Raw genomic sequence first — 19,674 nt, 5'->3', positions numbered from 1 at the left:
TTCACCAGAAGGGGACAACCTGGAACCCCTCGCTTGCCCAAATGCATAGTTCCCCCAGGCAAGAAAGCACTCAACGGCAGCTCTTCATCTTCCTCTAAAGCCCATACAAGTGATCCATCAGGACTTTTCTTTGCAGAAGGCATTTAGCAAGACTCTAAACACAACAATTTAACATTTACCACTCCTGTATTTACCTACAGACTCAATAAAAGTTCTCATGGGGAAGAAATGTTCTGCATCCAGTGGGAGGGGAGACTAGAACTGTGAAGGTAAGAAGAATTGGGGGGGGGGCATAGAAAGATGCAGTTCAATGTGTGAACCCGTTTCCTCTCTCCCATCCAATTAGCAGTGCAGGGACCGAGTACTGGGGTGTATGTGCGTGTGGGGGAGATTTTTCAAACGCCGGGCTTTTGGAATGGAAATCAAAAGAGAGGGAAGAACGTCACACAGTCCATTTATGACTCAAAGTTACCAGCCCAGTTGTTAGAGGAGTTATTTATTTTGGGAACTGAATGGGTCATGATTCATGGGGCATGGTGGGGGGGAAGTGACATTAATGCTTCATCTGCCATTTTAAAGATCTCTTTTTAAAGGGCAATTTTGGTTTTCCAAAGGAGCCCCTGAAATGTGGCTTTCCCACTTCAGTGAGTGAGTGAGTAGCACAAAACCCATCAGACAATATTACCCCTTGAAAAAACGGTGGAGGGGAAACATCACCCCAGCAGCAGGCCACCCAATTGATCCTTTCCCAAGGGTGGAGGGGTTTTTGAGAGTTGTGAAGGACGGGTCTTGGCCCTTTTCCAATCTAGATGTGACAGACGTGCACAAAGAGATTTGTACATACTATTAATTTACTGCATTTTCAGCTTACTGTGCTGAAATCACTTTACTTCCTCTCCCACCACCCGTTCCACTGTGCTTCTACTCAGTCACCTTGGAAGGTACATTTCCCCTTCCTGGCTTCTTCTGTTTCGCTTCCCTGACACCTCCTTTCGGTTTTATAGCTTGCGCTCGCAATGTTCCAGGCAGAATTGAGCGAGGACGGCAAAGTTGTGGAAACCGAAGTAAGTTTCCCACCCCCACCGGCCACTTTCCAAAGGGCCTACCATGCTAATTTCACAACATTGCACTAAGACAATGGTAGAGATCAAAGAGAGATGCAGAGAGAAGCGAAAAAGAGATCAAGGTGTTAATCTACGTTTGCTTACTTGGCAGGCAGCACTTGCCAGATAAATATTCTGGAAAAGGCCAGATTTAAGCTAAGTTATGGTAGGGCTGAAGCTTAGTGTTGGGGTGGGGAGAAAGCAGCATTGTGCATAAATCTGGTAAGTCCCCATTCTCGTAAGGACACACTGCCCTACAGCATATTGAACCGATGGTCCAGCATGGCCTAAGCCAAAGTACCCCCAGCACATGAGCTGGAAGGCTGCTTGACACTGAAGGCCCTTGCGCCACCTCAAAAGCAGGGGCAGAGGGAGCCTGAGCACCAGAAGCAGGGATGTCAAACAAGCCTCTTTCTGTGCCCCCTCACCCCGTGCCAGCAGCCCAACCTCACCAGTGGATGCTATGCCACACTAGCGCTTCATGTGTTCCAGGGGTAGACATGGGAGGTTGCCAACTGCACATACGGGACCGGTCTGATAAGCAGACACTTTTGCTACCACACAGCACCCCCCCACACTGCCACTTGGAGCAGCTTCTGCAACTAGCACAATTCTTGATCTCTCTTTCACACACACCCTTTGCCCGCCAATACACCAACATGTTCTCAGGCAGATGCAGCACTTCATTTGGCACCCAGGGACCAAAAAGGCAGCAGGCTCATGTTCTGCACTGACAGGCAGCTGTTCTCCAGGGTCTCAGGCAAAGAAAAGGTCAGTGCAGAAAAGCTGGTAAACTGCAGACAACTGGGAGCTGAGCTGTACTGCAATTCTTCTGGCAACTGGAAGCCACAAATACCATCCACCCAAGAAGGAAGTCTGGATAGAGCCTTTGGCAGGGCAAACACCCAGGGCCCACACTTCCCTAGGAAAGGAAGGTCCCGTCATCTCATCATTCCAAGTCACACAGAACTTGCCTTTTGTACTTCATTCAGAATCTAAGAAAGCTTTTCTCCCACTGTCTAGCACAAAGCATTCTTGCAGCATATTAGAGATAACACCCTATGGGCTGAAGCCCGTGGATCCATTCTGCTAGTGGAAGTGATTTCCACTGGTGGAAAAAGCTTTCCCCCACCCCCCAACTCAAGAGGCTCTTCTGAGTTTCACATGTCAGGGGAATGATTCTGGCATCAGAGGAAAGCACCTTTGCTAGTGGAACAGATCTGCAGGGTCCAACCCTGCATGGTAGCTGCAGAATTAAAAAAGGACCACCTGAAAACAATCCAGCATGATCGATTCTGTCCTTCTTTAAAAGCCATCTATTATCCCCTTGAACCAAATGCCTGCCTAAAAAGGAATGCCTGAACCTGCCCTCTGAAGGTCAGGAGGGCACCAGAGGGGCCGGTGGTACCACACAGAGGCTGCTACTCCTGAAGAAGCCCTCAGCTGGGTAGAAAGTTTGCTGGGTTTCAAACGGCAGGGGCATCCTAAAGGCAGTCTTCCCCAGAAGACCTTAAAGTGTCAGGGGAGAAGAGGACATGTGGAAGGAGGCATGCTTTCACCTGTGCGTCTTTTTCCCTGGTGAAGGAACCAATAGCAACACAGGGAACAGGTGCTCCACTCTGGCCACGAAAGCATATATGGCTACAACCATTCCACTGTGATGGCCAGGTGCCTGGAAATCAGCAGGGCTTTTGGCTGAAAAGCTATTCTCCCACTGTTTCGCACAAAGTGTGGTGTAGTGGTTAAGAGTGGTGGTTTGGAGTGGTGGAGTCTGATCTGGAAAACCGGGTTTGATTCTCCACTCCTCCATATGAGTGGCAAAGGCTAATCTGGTGAGCTGGATTTGTTTCCCCATTCCTCCACATGAAGCCTGCTGGGTGACCTTGGGCTAGTCAAAGTTCTCTCCAAACTCTCTCAGCCCCACCTACCTCACAGGGTGTCTGTTGTGAGGTGGGGAAGAGACTGATTGTAAGCTGGGTTGATCCTTCTTTAAGCGGTTGAGAAAGTCAGCATATAAAAACCAACTCTTCCTTTTTTCTTCTTCTTTGAAGGATGCTATATTTGCAGCTCCTATTTAAAGGCGAACTGCATTTTACTGGGTTGGTGCATCCTCTGGCTATTGCAAGGGTCGTTCACCTACAGCACACAAAAGTGCAGCCCTCTGGATCTCACGGCTTACTGTGTGTGTGTGTGTGTGTGTGTGTGTGAATAGTTCGTGACTCAGCTGCGCTGCATTTTGTGGTGTAGCCTGCAGAAGGCAGGAGGGGAAGCAGAACAAATATAAAAGTGTGCAGATGGTATCGTTGCCCCCAACTGGGATGCTGGTGAGGTCTTCACCCAAAAGCATAAGTAAGGGTGCCGCCTACAGTCACTATAAATGGAGAGCATGGGCCCCTTTGCTCTGCGCACCCACAATCCTCCCGGGCAGAAAAACCAGGCTGGCTGAAGGACCGTCATCAGCAAACAAAACTGCACAGGAGTCTAGGGAATGAGACCAGGCATTCTTTGCACACAGCTCCCCAATAAGCCCCTCTTTAGAAATGCAAGCAAAGAACCCTGTGGTAGCTGTGGTGGAGACCTGACTACTTAAATATATTACAGGGATGAGATACATCAAGGTGATGAAAAAGAAGCAGCAATAGGAGAAACATTTAGAACCAGGAAAAATGAGACTTACTCGTCCACTACGGTGGAGGAAAGGCTTATCTAGGCGAGACAGATTTCTAAAAGGGCAAATTTTAGGCATTTTTTTCATTGCAGTCTCAAGGTATTCAGGATTATTATTTTTTAAAGCCCTGACCTGGCTGGCCCCAGGCTAGCCTGATCTCGTCAGATCTCAGAAGCTAAGCAGGGTTGGCTCTGGTTAGTATTTGGATGAGAGACCTCCAAGGAAGGCCAGGGGCGTTGACGCAGAGGCAGGCAATGGCAAACCACTTCTGAATGTCTCTTACCTTGAAAACCCTATGGGGTCACCATAAGTCAGCTGTGACTCGATGGGACATCGATGGGACACACACACACTCAAAATCAAGTGTAGTACAATAAGCTTAGCTACCTGTGTAACTCAGGCCCCCAGTGAGCTACTGAAATAGAAATATCTTATAATGCTGCTGAAATACGCTCTGGCGAACTTCCCAGGGAAATGAATGTATGTAAAAAAGGTTCTATATAAACAGAGCAGCAACACAGTCACCACCTCTGCTTGGCTTGGATGGTAAAGGTAGTCCCCTGTGCAAGCACCAGGTCATTACTGACCCATGGGGTGATGTCACATCCCGACATTTACTAGGCAGTCTGTGTTTATGGGGTGGTTTGCCATTGCCTTCCCCAGTCATCTACTCTTTACCCCCAGCAAGCTGGGTACTCATTTTACCGACCTTGGAAGGATGGAAGGCTGAGTAAACCTTGAGCCGGCTGCCTGAAACCGACTTCTGTGGAGATCGAACTCAGGTCCTGAGCAGAGCTTTGACTGCAGTACTGCAGCTGACCACTCTGTGCCACGGAGCTCTTCTGCTTGGGATACAGACACTATATTGTAATGCCCTGCCTCCATAATTTTCCAGTGGTGTGGTGGTATACCCTGGGGTTCTTGAGAAGCTTATCAAAGACTCCCAGCAAGAAGATCAGAAAGGGTGGTCAAGTTTGTCTGGAAGGCCTTCCTTTACCAGCTTTCCCATGCAACACGATTGCGTTCCCACTTCACGCGGGGTCACCAGAGAGTCTCAAGAGCTACAGCAAGTGGGTCATGCAAGCTGGGCACCACACCATCTTCTCCAAGCCACAGAGTTTGCCGGAAGTGGAAAAGTCAAAGGACTTGACTGGTCCTCTGCCCTCCATCCTGGAGGACCTGGGATCAGGCGTTGGCATCAGGCCTGCCCTGCCCCCCTCCTTGCAGAGAGAGTTGAATGCCCAACCCCGGAGATTAACCTTCCCCCAGTGTGCATGTGAAGAGGAACGGCATGATAGAACGTCAGCCACTGCCTGCTTCCTTTGGAGATAATCAATAAAGCCAAGACAGGCACGTGAGCAGGGTGCCCACAGGTGCCAAGAGGTCTCTAAGTGTTAAGACTGGGGAGGAGGGACAGGAATGAGAACTCTGCAAAATCCCCCCCCCCCGGTGTATTTTCCAAGGGAGGAGGAGGGAGCAATTTTGAAACAGAAACCGTAAATGCAATGCGCAGCAGCACTGCTGTGCCTCCCTTCTCAAAGGAGGAATGCAAACACACACCCAATGGCACAGTGATCAACGGTGACGGCGGCTCCAAGCCGTGCTGTAATTGTGCTGTGTTTAAGCAGCAATGTGCTAGAAAAGCAACTGTGCTGCATGACGGCACTGCTCAAGCCGCCTCAGGCTGCCGTGGTAACTGCGCAGGCCTCAAGGGGCTAGCACTGATGAGGTGAAGTCAGGGTCAACAGGGGCATGAATGCCCCCAGGATGGGGAACAATGGCAGACCGACCACGCATATTATCCTTTGGGGCCTCTACTTGTTACTGCTGAAGGGCACAGAAAATCCTTACACTGCCCTGAACACCCACCCCCCATGCCCTACCCTCCAGCTGGTCCTGGTCCAAAGGCATCACTTCTGAAACCTGCCTGGCAGCCAGGCAGTGAACTAACTCCTCCCATGATACACCTGCCAGTTTGGCATCCCAAGTGACAGCTTGGGCATCACGTCAGCTGCAGATCCAGCCAGGGTGGGAAGAAGACAGGGTTAAAAGCCCACTCATCAAGAAGCTGACTGGGTTATACTGGCCCAATCATGCTCTGCCTAGCCTACACCACAGGGCTGTTGTGAGAACAAAAGAGAGGGGAGAATCATGTACACTACCCTGATCAAGGATCTGAAGTCGCACACAAATGTTGTTACAGAAAATTTGATCAGGGTAGAGTAGAACGACTGTCCCTGACATGCTAGCCTTCTATGTGCAGGGTATTGGTTTGTTTAGAGGAGCGTTCGGCCAGAAGATCCCCAACCTGAAGTCTGAAGGGACACAGCTTAGATCCACTTGAGACAACTAGTCTTTAATTTTATTAAAACACATTTATATCCTGCCTTTCCTTCAGGTTCAAGGTCGCTTACAATAATAGTTGAAAACACTTTCAGTGAAAACCAAAAATAAAATAGCCAACCCCAAATCTCTGCCCCCTCCCCCCTTACAAGATTCCTGCAAACAGCCCTGCGAACAGGCAGACCTTGCGGCACCTCCTGAAAATGCTTTCACCTCTTCAGGGAGCCCATTCAAGAGAGTCGGGGCCACAAGGGAAAAGGTCTGGGCGATGGCTGATGCCAGATGGGCCACCCTACGTGGTGGGATCGCCAACAAATGGCTGCCTGATGACTGTAGTTGGAGCACAGGGACATGTGGAAGGAGACGGCCCTTACAGCTGTGCAGCTGAGCGCCTCTGCCACGCAACTCAGATTCTGTCCTGCATTTTGCACCTGTCTGCTCTCTCTCCACCCCCATCCTGCTTTCCAGTGCCACAAGGACTCCGCTGTTGTCCTCGGCTCTACTAGTTCCACCCTCTTCTGCTTCTGCCTGGACTCGCTCTCTGGAACTGGCCACAGTTGCCCTCTCCAGTTCTATCCTGGCCCTCAGTCAGGTGCGTTAGCCTGATCTCGCAAAAGATCTGGAGATCCTCCCCTCCTTTCAAGAAGTCCCACCCCACAAGAAGGGGCAGGAGCCCTCTAGTTCACATCATATTAGCATACTGTTTTGTGGATATTTATCTCCTCCATCAAAATGAAAGATTGAGGCAATAATTTCTGGGGCGGGGAGAACCGATTCATGAATTGATTTCACCATCCAGCTGCAGCGTAGGCAGTCAAAGCTGGAAGTTAACCCCTGCCCCACTTCCTGCTTAGAAGAGCAAAGAAACTGAACTATGAACACCAGAACTTTCTGGTCCCTTGTGAAGTTTCATCTGCCTTATGATTTTAAACTATGCACATAAGGAGCAAAATTGAAGGAAGAGGATTCACTTGCCTTTGCCGTCTGTTGCAGAAGCCTCCTGTAAGTGTCTTATTGACCTAGGGAAAAAATTAAGTGCAAATTAGTACTGAGGGTCTTTAGATGCTAGTCAAGCCTGGGGCGCCCTCTGCTGACCAGGAAGATTGGCTGCCAGATTCTAGGTAGGGGCCTCGGGTATCTTGCATGCATACGAACTCCACGAACCAGAAAGTAGAGCTTACCAAATCCATGCAAAATGTGTTCGGAAAGGGTGTGATATGGACAAGCCTGTTTTGATTCATTAGACAAAAATTTGTGTGGTGACACTGCAAAAACAGTTAACGGCTTATCCTAAACAGTGCCAAAGAATGTCACAAGAGAAGGAGGGGAACGTGGGGATTCTTGAGATATTGCAATTTGATGGTATTTCCAAGAGTCTTAAATAAACATATGAAGCTGCCGTATACACAGCCAGTCCATCTACTTTAGCAATGGCTGCTCTGAGTAGCAGCAGCTCTCCAGGGTCTCAGGCAGAGGCAGAGCTTTCGGGAGAGGGGCTGTGGCTCAGTGACAGAGCAACTGCATGACATGCAGAAGGTCCCAGGTTCAATCGCTGGCATCTCCAGTTAAGATCAAGCAGGAGATTATGTGAAAGACCCCACCTGAAACCCTGGAGAGCTGCTGCCAATCTGAGTAGATGATACAGATCTCGATGGACTGATGGATGATTCAGAGTAAGTCAGCTTCATGTGTTCAACTAATTGTTAGTGGAGCTTCAATCCCCAGCCCCTTTAGAGAAGCTGGGGATTGAACCTGAGACTTTCTGCATGCAAAGCAAGTAATTTATCCCTTTTTCCCTCCTTGAACCATCCGCCTCCACCCACACTGCCAACAGGGAAAAATTCTCTTCTAAGCAGAAACCAAGATGGTCTCATTGGCCTGGATGGATGTTTGCCCTTTGCTTCTCCTCCCAACCCAGAAACTTCTTGGCAACTCACCATACGACTGGAAACAGGATGGCCCCACAGCAAAGCAAGTCTACTAGGAAAAGGATCTCTTTCCACAAACTGTATTCTGTCGTGCCTTCTTCTGTTGATTCTATGATGATGTAGGCCACATTTGCCAAGACCTTGTGTGAGGAAACATGAGGCATTCTAAGTATAGCATTGGGATGCCAGGTTCAGGCCCCAACTTGGATGGCCCAGGCTAGCCTGATCCCGTCAGATCTCAGAAGCTAAACAAGGTCGGTCCTGGTTAGTACTTGGATGGGAGCCCAACAAGAAGTCCAGGGTCCTTGTGCAGAGGAAGACAATGACTAATCACCTGTGAATGTCTTGTCCCTTGAAAACCCTACTGGGTTGCCATAAGTTGGCTGCGACTCCACAGCACTTTACACACACACTTCCACAGCACTTTACACACACACACACACACACACCCCAAGTTCAAAGAAAGGAATACAAAGGCTGAAAGTGTACAGCAGTTCTGCAGGAGCAGAAGATGGGATATTTGGATTAGAATTTAGGGTGCTGAGAATCTGTTTCCTTAAGTTTCTAGTCCTTATAGACACAGCATATTCCACTGTGTAGAAACAACACCTAATGACATCTTAGAAGCCAGAATAACTGCTGTGAATAAGACTTCTGGTTGCTGGGTCTTTAGTGCCATGCATAATTTCCCAGCCCTCACCATGGCCCCAGATAGCACGATCTTGTCAGATCTTGGAAGCTAAGCAGGGTCAGCCCTGGTTAGTACTTGGATGTGAGACCACCAAGGAAGTCCAGGGTTGCTCTGGATAGCAATGGCAAACCACCTCTGGTTGTCGCTTGCCTTGAAAATCCCATAAGGGCTCGCCATAACTCGACTGACTTGGTGGCACTTTTCACCTCTGCCACCATGACTACACAGAACCGTACAATGCAAAGAGTTATGGTAAGTTGCATAATAACTTATAGAGGTCACAGACCTCTACTTTCTGTGGTGCAAAATTTGGAATGCCTTCTGCACGGAGAATGGAAGGCTCTGGCATACTGAACCCATTTGCTCAATGACTTACAGACTTTATACTTTCAAAGAGTGGATTACCCTGCAATGAGCCCCCATGTCTATACTGCAAAGAATTCCAGGGCTGTTCTAGGGTACGTGCCCCATTCAGGCCTGGCCACTGCCCTACTCTCTCCCTTAGCTTTGCCCTTGGACCTCTGAATTGGGGAAGCTGGATGTGACCAACTGCCCACAGATTCAGCCTGCATACAGGAACTTGTAAGGTGCAGAAGAGAGGTTTTAAACAATGCTTCTGACGTTTCCTGGCTAACACCCCCACCCCCCGCCCGCCGCCTCCACACACACATCAGTATTCTGGACTACACACAATACTCACACTGGCAACCATGTACTGCACATGAATTGCAAAAAGACGACAGCGCCTCAATCGACCTACCAGGTACCCACGCAACCGGTGCCCCCTTCTTGAAATGAGGGAGCGGGGAAACCTGCAACCGAGGGAAACGCAGGAAGTAATACCGGCCTCACCTGCAGCGGGATGACAATCATGAAGATCTTCTTGTCCTTGTCCGAAAGGATGTGCTTAATAAAAGCCCAGCCAGTGCCAATGAGGGCGATGGTGATGAATAGCAGGGCGCCCTTCAGTCTGGTTCATTAAAAAAGAAAAGAAGAGTGTTGCTTGGAATCGTTTCATGTAAAATGTTCATAGCCTACCCTTTTACAGGCCAGAGGCCTCTAAGGCAGCTCTCATGATGTAAAGGAACCCATTAAAGTGACTGAACACAACAAAGAACCAAGAGTCAGAAGGGTTAGATTCCAATAAATCTACTCCGCTGGCATCTTAATTCATAAGAGTGCCTAAGGAACCCACCTCCACTACAGGAGAAAAGTACTGGATTCCAATCTGACATACAAAGAAAACAGAGCCGATAGCCAAAGAGTTAACTGCACTGAACATAGAACTCGAACAGCTGCCAAAGGAAGCCAGGAAGGATGTTTTTAAGAACTGGGTGCCACCAACAAAAAGGCCCCGCACCCTTGCTGCCTTCAGAGGCAGGAGCCTATGAGACAGGGTGCGTGTGGATAGCCCTCAGGTAGCAGGCTCACAGGGCTGTTCTGTCCCCCACCTCTTATCAGCAGGTCAAGTTCTGAACTGCATTTGCTTGGCTTGAAGAGCACTCAAAGTGTCTTGAGGAAGCAGGTACCATGAAGGGAAAACCTAGTGAACACGTCAACCTTGGTGTTTATTAAATACTAGCTTAATGCTCATCTTTGTAACAGATAAGAGCTTGTATGTGTGGAAGGAGGAGTGCTAGCGTGGTGTAGCTGTTAAGAGTGTTGAACTAGTATCAGGAAGACTCAGGTTCAAATCCCCAATCATCCCTTGGAAACTTGTCACTACCTTGGGCCAGTCACGCTCTCTCAGCCTTACCGCACAGGGTTGTTCTGAAGATAAAATGGAGTAGAGGAGAATAATGTAAACCATTTTGGGTCCCCAGTGGGGAAAAAGTGGAGTAATTCTACACACTGTGAGGCTGGGGAGAGACCAACCACAACCGCCAAATATGAAGGCTTTTTAGGTGTGTTTTTTTAACCAGTGAATCCATTTCCATTACAAGTGGCACTAGGCCAAGTCAATACTTGATGGGAACTGTGAAGTCAGCATCACGCCTCCCTGGATCTGGCCTGCCATTTGGCCTGGATACTTATAGAATTATACAGTTGGAAGATACCACCAGGGTCATCTAGTCCAACCCCCTGCACAATGCAGGAAACTCACAACAACCTCCCCCACACACACCCTGCAACCCCTACTCCATGCCTAGAAGATGGCCAGGATGCCCTCCCTCTCACGATCTGCCTAAGGCCATAGAATCAGCATTGCTGACAGATGGCCATCTAGCCTCTGCTTAAAAACCTCCAGGGAAGGAACACTTACCACCTCCCGAGGAAGCCTGTTCCACTGAGGAACCGCTCTGTTAGAAAATTCTTCCTAATGTCTAGACGGAAACTCTTTTGATTTAATTTCAACCTGTTGGTTCTGGTCCGATCTTCTGGGGCAACAGAAAACAACTTGGCACCATCCTCTATATGACAGCCCATCAAGTACTTGAAGATGGTTATTATGTCCCCTCTCAGTCTTCTCTTCAGGCTAAACATACCCAGCTCCTTCAACCTTTCCTCATAGGACTTGGGTCTCCAGACCCCTCACCATCTTTGTTGCCCTTCTCTGGACACGTTCCAGCTTGTCTACATCCTTCTTAAATTATGGTGCCCAAAACTGAACACAGTACTCTAGCTGAGGTCTAACCAGAGCAAAGTAAAGAGATACCATCACTTTGCGTGATCTGGACACTATGCTTCTGTTGATGCAGCCCAAGACCGCATTTGCCTTTTTAGCTACCGCATCACACTGCTGACTCATGTTCAGTGTTTGAACTACTAAGACCCCAAGATCCTTTTCACACACACTACTGCTCATACAAGTCTCCCCCATTCTAGAATTATGGATTTGATTTTTCCTACCTAAATGCAAGACTTTACATTTATCTCTGATGAAATACATTTTATTGGTTTTAGCTCAATTCTGCAGCCTGTCAAGATCATCCTCGATCCTGGCTCTTGTCTTCTACCATATTTGCTACCCTTCCCAATGTAGCACTTACAGGTGAGTGATGTAGTAGACCACAGCCCAGCCTTCAATGGGGAAGCCTTGTGTGGATATGTAGTGATAGTCAATCTGGAGGACAAAGCCACAGGTCAACAGAGTCAGCTCAGTTTGCATCAGGCCTGGCTAAGAAACAGCTTCAACAGGATGCAACAAGTCACATGGTCAGCCCTGATCGGGAAGTGTCCAGGCCAGGCTTGTTCTGCGCAAAAGGGAGAAGGGGCAGGGCTCCCCACCCTTTTTGATCCTGTGGGCACCTTTGGAATTCTGACACAGTATGGTGTGCGCAGCCACAAAATGGCTGCCACGGGAGGCGGAACCAGGCACAAAATGGCTGCCGCAGCTGATCTTCAATCACAAAGAGAGTATCTTTGTGTTGTGGTGGCAGCTGCTGCCAAAGCAGCATTCTTAACAATCTGCACAGCCAACCAGAACCCTTGCTGTAGACAAGCCCCACCCAGGCCCACCCACTTTCTAAAAACACTTGGCGGGCCCCAGGAAAGGTGGCGGCAGGTGCTATGGCACCCATGGACACCATGTTGGCAACCCCTAGAGGGACGGATGGCCAACATTGGGATAATGAGGGAAGAGTACATCAGCCCCTGAATTGAATTAGTTATAATCTCCGTCCTGTTCTCCTGTCATTGCCTACCATCCAGGGTCTAGCTGGAATCAGGAAGCACCAAACTGCGCTGGCGGTACTTAATTTACTGCTCTTCCACTGTGTGCACACTTCCACATTGCCAGAGGGTGCTGTGTGTTTCCACAGGGTCAACAACACAGTTGGATAACTGTATAGGGATGCTTGTCCCCCTTGCCTGGAACCCACGCATTTCACCAACACCTATACTGTCAGCATGATATCAGCAGAAATCCTTTGGAGGAAGGATTCCAATCGCATCCAAGCACACCCCACTTGCTGCCTCTGATGCCACCCACGACGCTGCCTCTCCTCGTGATGTCAAGAGCAAAAGAGATGGACCGAGAAGTTACTCACTGCATGGAAAACCAAAGAGAGGGACTTGGTGAAAGGAAGAGCAGCCATCAGCCAGTGAATCTTGAACACGTCAGCCCTGTAAACAGGAGGCAGCAGAATTAAAAGGTAAGCAGGGGCTCAAAAGGGTAAGAGCAACTCTAAGGTATGCCCTGCTCCTGAAGCAGGACATTAAAAGGCAAAGCTGTAAGATACTGGAGGTTCTGGAAGCTGGACACAAAAGCAGCCACCGGCGTCAACTGAAATGTTTGCTTACAACAGTACAGGAAATAATTTGCAAGGTACTCGCATTGCAACAAAATAATTTGCAAGGTGCTCACATTGCAACAAAGGATGCCTCTAGTCCCTTCTCAACCTCCTTCTCAATCACTTTGCTTCCTTCAGTGTCAACAGAGATTCTTCCTTTCTCCCAAGAAACCCAGACACCTTATAATGAGATCTGCACACACCCCCTGGCAAAAATGCTACTCCTTCGTGCTCCCCACCAGGCACTAACTAAATCATGTTTCCGCTTGCATTTGCAAACAAGCTGGATAATGGAGCCCACCAGCTCCCAGGCATTCATGCGAATCTTCCACGTTAAAGGTTGAGACTGGTCTTCTAGCTCGCCTGTGAACAGCATCTAGCATTACAAATTAAGCACTGAACGCTTGCATGGGTAACAACAGCTAGGTGTGTCTTGAACTGAAACACACAGTCAAAATATTCAATAGCAACTAAGACTCTCTTGCGATGGACAGCAGAAAACTTCGCAAGATCATCTGATGTGGTTCATACCCTCTAACACGCCCATCATCAAAAAGCCCCAGCAGCTTTCAGAATCAGATTTATTAGTATGGCATCTGCCAGTAAAACATCTGTATCATCTATACATGAGATAAAAGATTACATAAATTTTAAAAAGACAATAAAAAAGGTAAAAAAGAATACCTGGTTAAAATTCTTGACTAATATTTAAGAAACTAAAACTCACTAAATATTAAAAGGAAAATTAAAAAAATAATAATCTAGTTGCCATGACCCAACTTTAGCAAACAAAGTCCCGTAGTGAAAAAACTTCCGCCGGGTAAGGTCTCCTGATCCGTTCACTGAGGCGGCACTAGCGGCATGCCGAGCCGCAGATGAAACAGGTACCGCAAAGGTAGTTGCAGATCAATGTTGGCTATATGTAGCCGAAGAATTTCAAGCCAAAACTTGGTTTAAAGTATATTATAACAAAAATTAGAGCTGAATTGCCCTTTTCTTTAAGGAGAATTTCCTTTGAAATTCACTGTATAAGGTTTGATTTTTATGACTGAATTATAAAAAGTCTAATTGATGTTTCCAGTAGCGATCAGTGCTTGTTATTTTCCTTCAACTCTGTTATTATAGCACGAGGGACGATTTTTGAATTGTATGACCCAACTTTAAGCAGCAGACTTTATATGTGACTGCTAATCAGATTTTGAATACAGCGAAGCCATTAAATATTCATATCAGTTACAAAATAGAATTAAAAGATACAGTATCTAAAACTATGAGATATATAATTCTTAAATAGATAAATAAATTAGCTAAAAACTTCAGATTAAAATAACATTCTCCATTTTAGGCTAGATTGCCAGGCCCCCACTGGCGGATCTTGTATATTGCAGCACAGAATTTAGCTACCTGTTTCATCATCTGGGCTGACCCTTCCCATAGGAGATTCCTCAGCCTCCCTTCCTCAGAGCTGTCCTTTGTTAGATTAAGGAGAGGGGAAATTAGCTTAAATCTTGCTTTCTCATAGAAAGAGTATCTGAGGAAAACGTGCGCAATAGACTCGACTTCACCCAACTTACAGGGACACCCCCATTCTGATCTTGATAGCCTCTTGAATCTGGCTTCAAGAAGCACTGAAGGTAAGGCAGAACTTCTGGCTAACGAAAAAGCCCTTCTTTGTTTGTTTATTTCCAGGAATGACAGGTATTCTGCAGGCACCAATGTATACCTATTGCTTGTTGGGGCCAAAAACGCCTGAGAGCTCACAAGCTCGTTTTGGTGTTCCATGTCAAAAACTAGTTGCTTTGCATGGTCACCGTTGAGCTGTAACAGGAAGTGGGTGGAGAATCCCAAGCCTTTGACTTTCCTCTCAGTCTGTTGCCACCATCTAGATTTAAAGTCGTCACCAACAAGTAATGGCAGAAGGCCCTCAGTTGCCCCCAGCACTTTCAGCCAGAGATAAAGGAAAGATCAATCCTAGCCTCCATCTTAAACATTCTGATGTCCAAACGCACTCAGGAATTTGATACACCTGGTGGTATTTGGAGCATTGCTCTAAGGAATTTAGTGGGGCATAACTGGTCATAGAGGAACCCAGTTAGGTTCCATACAACATCTGGGCCATCGGCTTTGCCTGAAACAATCTAAAGGCAGCTGGAATAAAGCAGGCTCCCTTTGTACAAAAGAATTTTACTATATTATAGGACGATCTTTCAGCTAAATTCGCGGTCTGCCTATGATGTTCTATTTTTAGACAATTCGACTGAAAAGTCACCCCTAGGTATTTGATGGAATGTACCTGTTCGATTCTTTTCCCTTTTATATACCAGGCCCCTTTTTTACGATGTTTACCAAAAGCAATCACCTTGGGTTTTTTTGTCATTTATTATAAGCGATTTCCTGGTACAATTGTCAGCTAACCTGTGGATAAAGTGATGTTTGGTTTACTGAGGGGTCAATAAACACCAAGCAAAGCAGTTGAAGATCTTGCTTATCCAGGAAAGCTTTCAAGCTATCCTGGAGTCTGTCAGTCCATCTAGCTCTGCAACCAGGCTGGTTGCCCGATGGAAGACACATCAAAACATGTTTTCTGGAATGCAACTGGGGCAGCACAGGGCTTGTCTGTAAAAAAGGGGGAGATGATCTCCCTCTATGTAGGGCAAAACCTGGAAATTCTTCACCTCCCCCAGCAACCATGAGCAAACTAAAATGTAGTCTATAGTACTGGCCCTAGAGCCAGATACAAAAATAAACGCTCCTGGATGGTCTCTTGCTGATGTGCCATTTAGTATATAAAGCCTATGATGTAGGGCTAGTTTGGCTAAGCATAAACCTGCTAAGTTTGAGGTCTGATCTCTGAAAATTCTTGGACATGGGAAATATCTTAGGTCGTCCTCTGGGTCTTTCAATGTTACCTTATATTTGATTTCTAAGCTGGCACAATTAGGACCCAACCGTGCATTAAAATCTCCCAAGAATAGCAGTCTAGCCGCTGGACAGTCAAGTGTCAAAGCAGAGACATATTGCTCAAGATGGTCCAGTTACGCTCTACCTCCACTTTCCGCTTCTCAGAGGGGAGATATACATTACCAACTAACAACCCATTGTTTCCCCAACTCAAAAGTACTGCCATTGCCATTTTTTTAAGTGATGGCAATTCAATACAGGTGACATCCAATACTGTTGAGATCATAATACCCAGCCCTCCCCTTAATCTCCCAGGACCTTTGCCCGGGGAGGCATCTACTCTATAAACATGAAAGCCATCCAAAAATAATGGGACAACTGTCCAGATCTCCTGCAGGGCTATAATATCGCAATTCTTTCAGCGGGAAGGATGTCTGTGCACTCAGCTAGGCAACGGAACCAACCCAGCCATATTCCAGGATAGGATGTTCAGACCATTAATAAAGTCCTCCTGGCCAGCACTGTCTGCCACTCATGCATCAAAGTTTGTTCCTTGCTTTTCTAGGAGGCCGTCATTTTCGTCATCCCCAGTGTCAGAGGCCGCATCTGGAACGTTATCTTGCTAGATCTTTCTGGCTCACCTCCCACAGTTCTTGATCCCACACTTTCAGCACTACAGGCTCATAAAGATTTTTATTAGAATAAACTCTGTGTAGGGAAAATGAATCAACAGCAGCTTTCAAATCATGATTTGGAGCATCAAAGACAAGGAGAGGCTTGAAGACCAGTTCTGCTTCACCTGCAGCCAGAACAAAGCCCAACCCATCTATTGTGGCGTAAGCTTTCAAAAGCCAGAGCCCACTTTGTCAGATACATGAACCGTTTAATCTCTGCCAGCCACTAATCGAAGAAGGGAGTGTGTAGAGGTACTGCAAAAAGAGGCCTAGAGGCCCATCTTCCTCAAGACAACACATCCCCTTACAAAGCACAAACAAAAGTAAGATCCTGTCAAGAGAGTAAACAACCTCAGAATAGCAACAGGCCCTTCTCACTTGCTGATTAAGTAGCAAAAGCTGGATGCCTGAAAGGAATAACTGCTTTTTTGTACTAAACTACCTGAGTCCTAAAGCCACCCTTAGTCCAAGCCTGACAGCCATCAAACTGGCGCACGGATTCCGCAGCAGTGTTCACCTGCGTTTCCGAAGGATGTGGATCCACACTACTCCAGAGACGAAGAAGAAGAGCGCCATTGAAACATAGAGCTTGGGGAGAGGGATTTCTCCTGCAGAGAGGTAGCTGCCAGGGTTCTTCTCCTGAATCTCTATCTGAAAGCAAACATAAACTAGGAGTTTTTGAAGCACCTGAAAGACTAACAAGCCTGTATTTCAGTTTAAGTTTTTGCAGACTAGATCCCACTTAGTCAGATACAAAGATGAATAAAACATAAAACCAAGAGGTTTTATTAAGGGTGCATTCAGATAGTACACTGCTTGTTGGGAGCACTCCTGTTCTAGGAATAACCAGCATTCCTCTCTCACACCATCTTAAAGCAAGGACCTTCTCCTCTTTGCCACAGCTGTGAAGGATCACAGCAAGCCCTTGCTCCCCAGACTGTCAACATGCAAAGCTAAAGAGAATGAGGGCTTTTGTAGGTGAGAACCAGATTGCTAAAAGGAGTGTTTAACCTTTTCCGTGACTGAGAGCTCCCATCTCATTCTACTCAGCAAATTTTGGAGTCCAACTTGGAAGGGGGGAGACCACTAGTGGAAGTGAGGGGTATATCTGAAGGGAAGACTTGTCAGGCAGGAGTCCCCTCCCCTGCATCTGGCTTGCCTGCAACAGTTTTTTTTGGAGGAGGGTGTGTGAGAAGCATACATCTAAGCTAAACTCATGTTGCAACCAGGTACAATGGCTCATATTCCTTGACTTAACCTCACAAAGCCCGTATTCCAGCTGCCGCCAGCAACTTCCCTTCAAAAGGAGTTCAGCTAGGAGACAGGCTTCAAAAATATCAGGATGCAGCATTTGGATTTACATTTTGCCAATGGAAGGGGGGGCTCATCTTACGAGGGAAAACATGGGTTGGGAAAAGCCAGGTTTTCCTTGGAATGTACAGTTCTGCGGCCACACTCATCCCTTTGGTGGAGATTCAATAAATTTTCCTGGGAGCCAACTGAAGCACAAAGGTATATGCTACTCTGAGTTCTTTGCAAACTGGGTGTCCTTTGTAGACTGGGGTTCTTCTGGTGCATAGAAATGCTATTTTTCAGCAAACGCCACCTTTCCTTGCAGGAAGGTAAAGGTAGCCCCCCATGCAAGCACAGGGTCATTACTAACCCATGAGGTGACATCACATTGCAACGTTTACTAGGCAGACCACGTTTACGGGGAGGTTTTCCAGTGCCTTCCTCAGCTGGGTACTCATTTTACCGACCTCAGAAGGATGGAAAGCTGAGTAAATCTTGAGCCGGCTACCTGAAACCGACTTCCACCAGTATCGAACTCAGGCCATGAACAGAGCTTTGACTGAAGTACTGCAGCTTACCACTCTGTGCCATGGGGCTCCTGTTCCTTGCAGGTAAAAAGGTTAAGGTAGTCCCCAGTGCAAGCACTGGGTCATTATTGGCGTGTGGGGTGATGTCACATCCCGACGTTTACTAGGCGGGTTGCCAGTGCCTTCCCCAGTTGTCTACACTTTATCCCCAGCAAGCTGGGTACTCAGGAAAGAGGCAAAAATTAGAATTAAAACTCTGGCTTCTGAAAAGGTACCACAGCATCTCATGAGGGCTAGAAACGTGATTTTTTAAAAAATTAAAAGGCAGATACTTAGGAAGTTGTATTCAACCACCAATACTGTGCTCTGCAGTTCCACACACCTCCAGCTTCTGAGGAGCTCTCAGCAAGAAACCCCCCGCCCTGCAGTGGGCTGGGCGAGCAAGTGATGGGGACTGAGCAGAGGAGTGAGCCGTCAGCAGCCATGGCTCTTTGTGGCTGCTTCTCCGCTCAGGAGGGTGGGCATGGAGCAGCAGAGTTGGCTCCTGGCCCTTCCAAGCACAATGGCACCGCCAAGCTGCCTGAGGATGCTGACCCCCCCTTTAACACTAGAATCTTGACAACCTTCGATCGTTTCTCAGCAAATGGTTACCAAGACCTAGTTGGAAATACATGGTTAGAAAGGGGGACTGCCAACTCACATCCAGGCTGAAGGGCTCGTTCAGCGTGCTCTTGGCAACGCATTTGTGGAAGTAGAGGCTGTAAAGGCCCTCTTGGGTCTCCGAGACGTTGAAGAAAAACTGGAAAGCAGGCAGAGGAACAGTCAATGGCTTTGCTCAGCACCCCCCTCCAAACATGCCCCCCTCCCGACTGTCTGGTAGAAGATGTAGGGAACAGCACTTTGAAGAGACCACCGGTTGCTAGCTGGTTGCCAGGCTCAATTCAAAGTGCTGGTGCTTATCTTTACTGCCCCAAACATTCCAGGACTAAGGCTTTCAAAGGTTCATCTGCTCCAATCAGAGCCCACCCGACAGTCAAGCTGTGCTGAACACATGAAGCTGCCTTATACTGAATCAGACCCTTGGTTCATCAGTCAGTATTGTCTACTCAGACTGGCAGCGGCTCTCCAGAGTCTCAGGCAGGGGTCTTTCACATCACCTACTTGCCTAGTCCCTTTAACTGGAGATGCTGAGGATTGAACCTGGGACCTTCTGCATGCCAAGCAGATGCTCTATCACTGAGCCACGGCCCCTTGTTCGCAGAACAGTGACCAGAAACAGGCCCTTTCTGGTGATGGTGCCATGACCTTGGACTA

The 19,674-nt window shown here is 47.6% G+C and overlaps 1 protein-coding gene across 1 annotated transcript in view; it reads right to left on the bottom strand.

Annotated features, from left to right (window-relative positions):
• Positions 1-19,674, bottom strand: part of GPR107 (G protein-coupled receptor 107) — a 76,390-nt gene that overhangs the window by 17,423 nt on the left and 39,293 nt on the right. Inside the window, 7 exon segments of the mRNA XM_056860188.1 lie at positions 7,090-7,133; positions 8,052-8,182; positions 9,586-9,703; positions 11,724-11,797; positions 12,723-12,798; positions 17,058-17,191; positions 19,061-19,159. Of these exon segments, the coding sequence (XP_056716166.1) occupies positions 7,090-7,133; positions 8,052-8,182; positions 9,586-9,703; positions 11,724-11,797; positions 12,723-12,798; positions 17,058-17,191; positions 19,061-19,159 (676 nt within the window).

Source organism: Euleptes europaea, chromosome 14 (assembly GCF_029931775.1).
Source record: "Euleptes europaea isolate rEulEur1 chromosome 14, rEulEur1.hap1, whole genome shotgun sequence".
Lineage (NCBI taxonomy): Eukaryota > Metazoa > Chordata > Lepidosauria > Squamata > Sphaerodactylidae > Euleptes > Euleptes europaea.
This window is presented reverse-complemented; position numbering and strand designations above follow the sequence as displayed.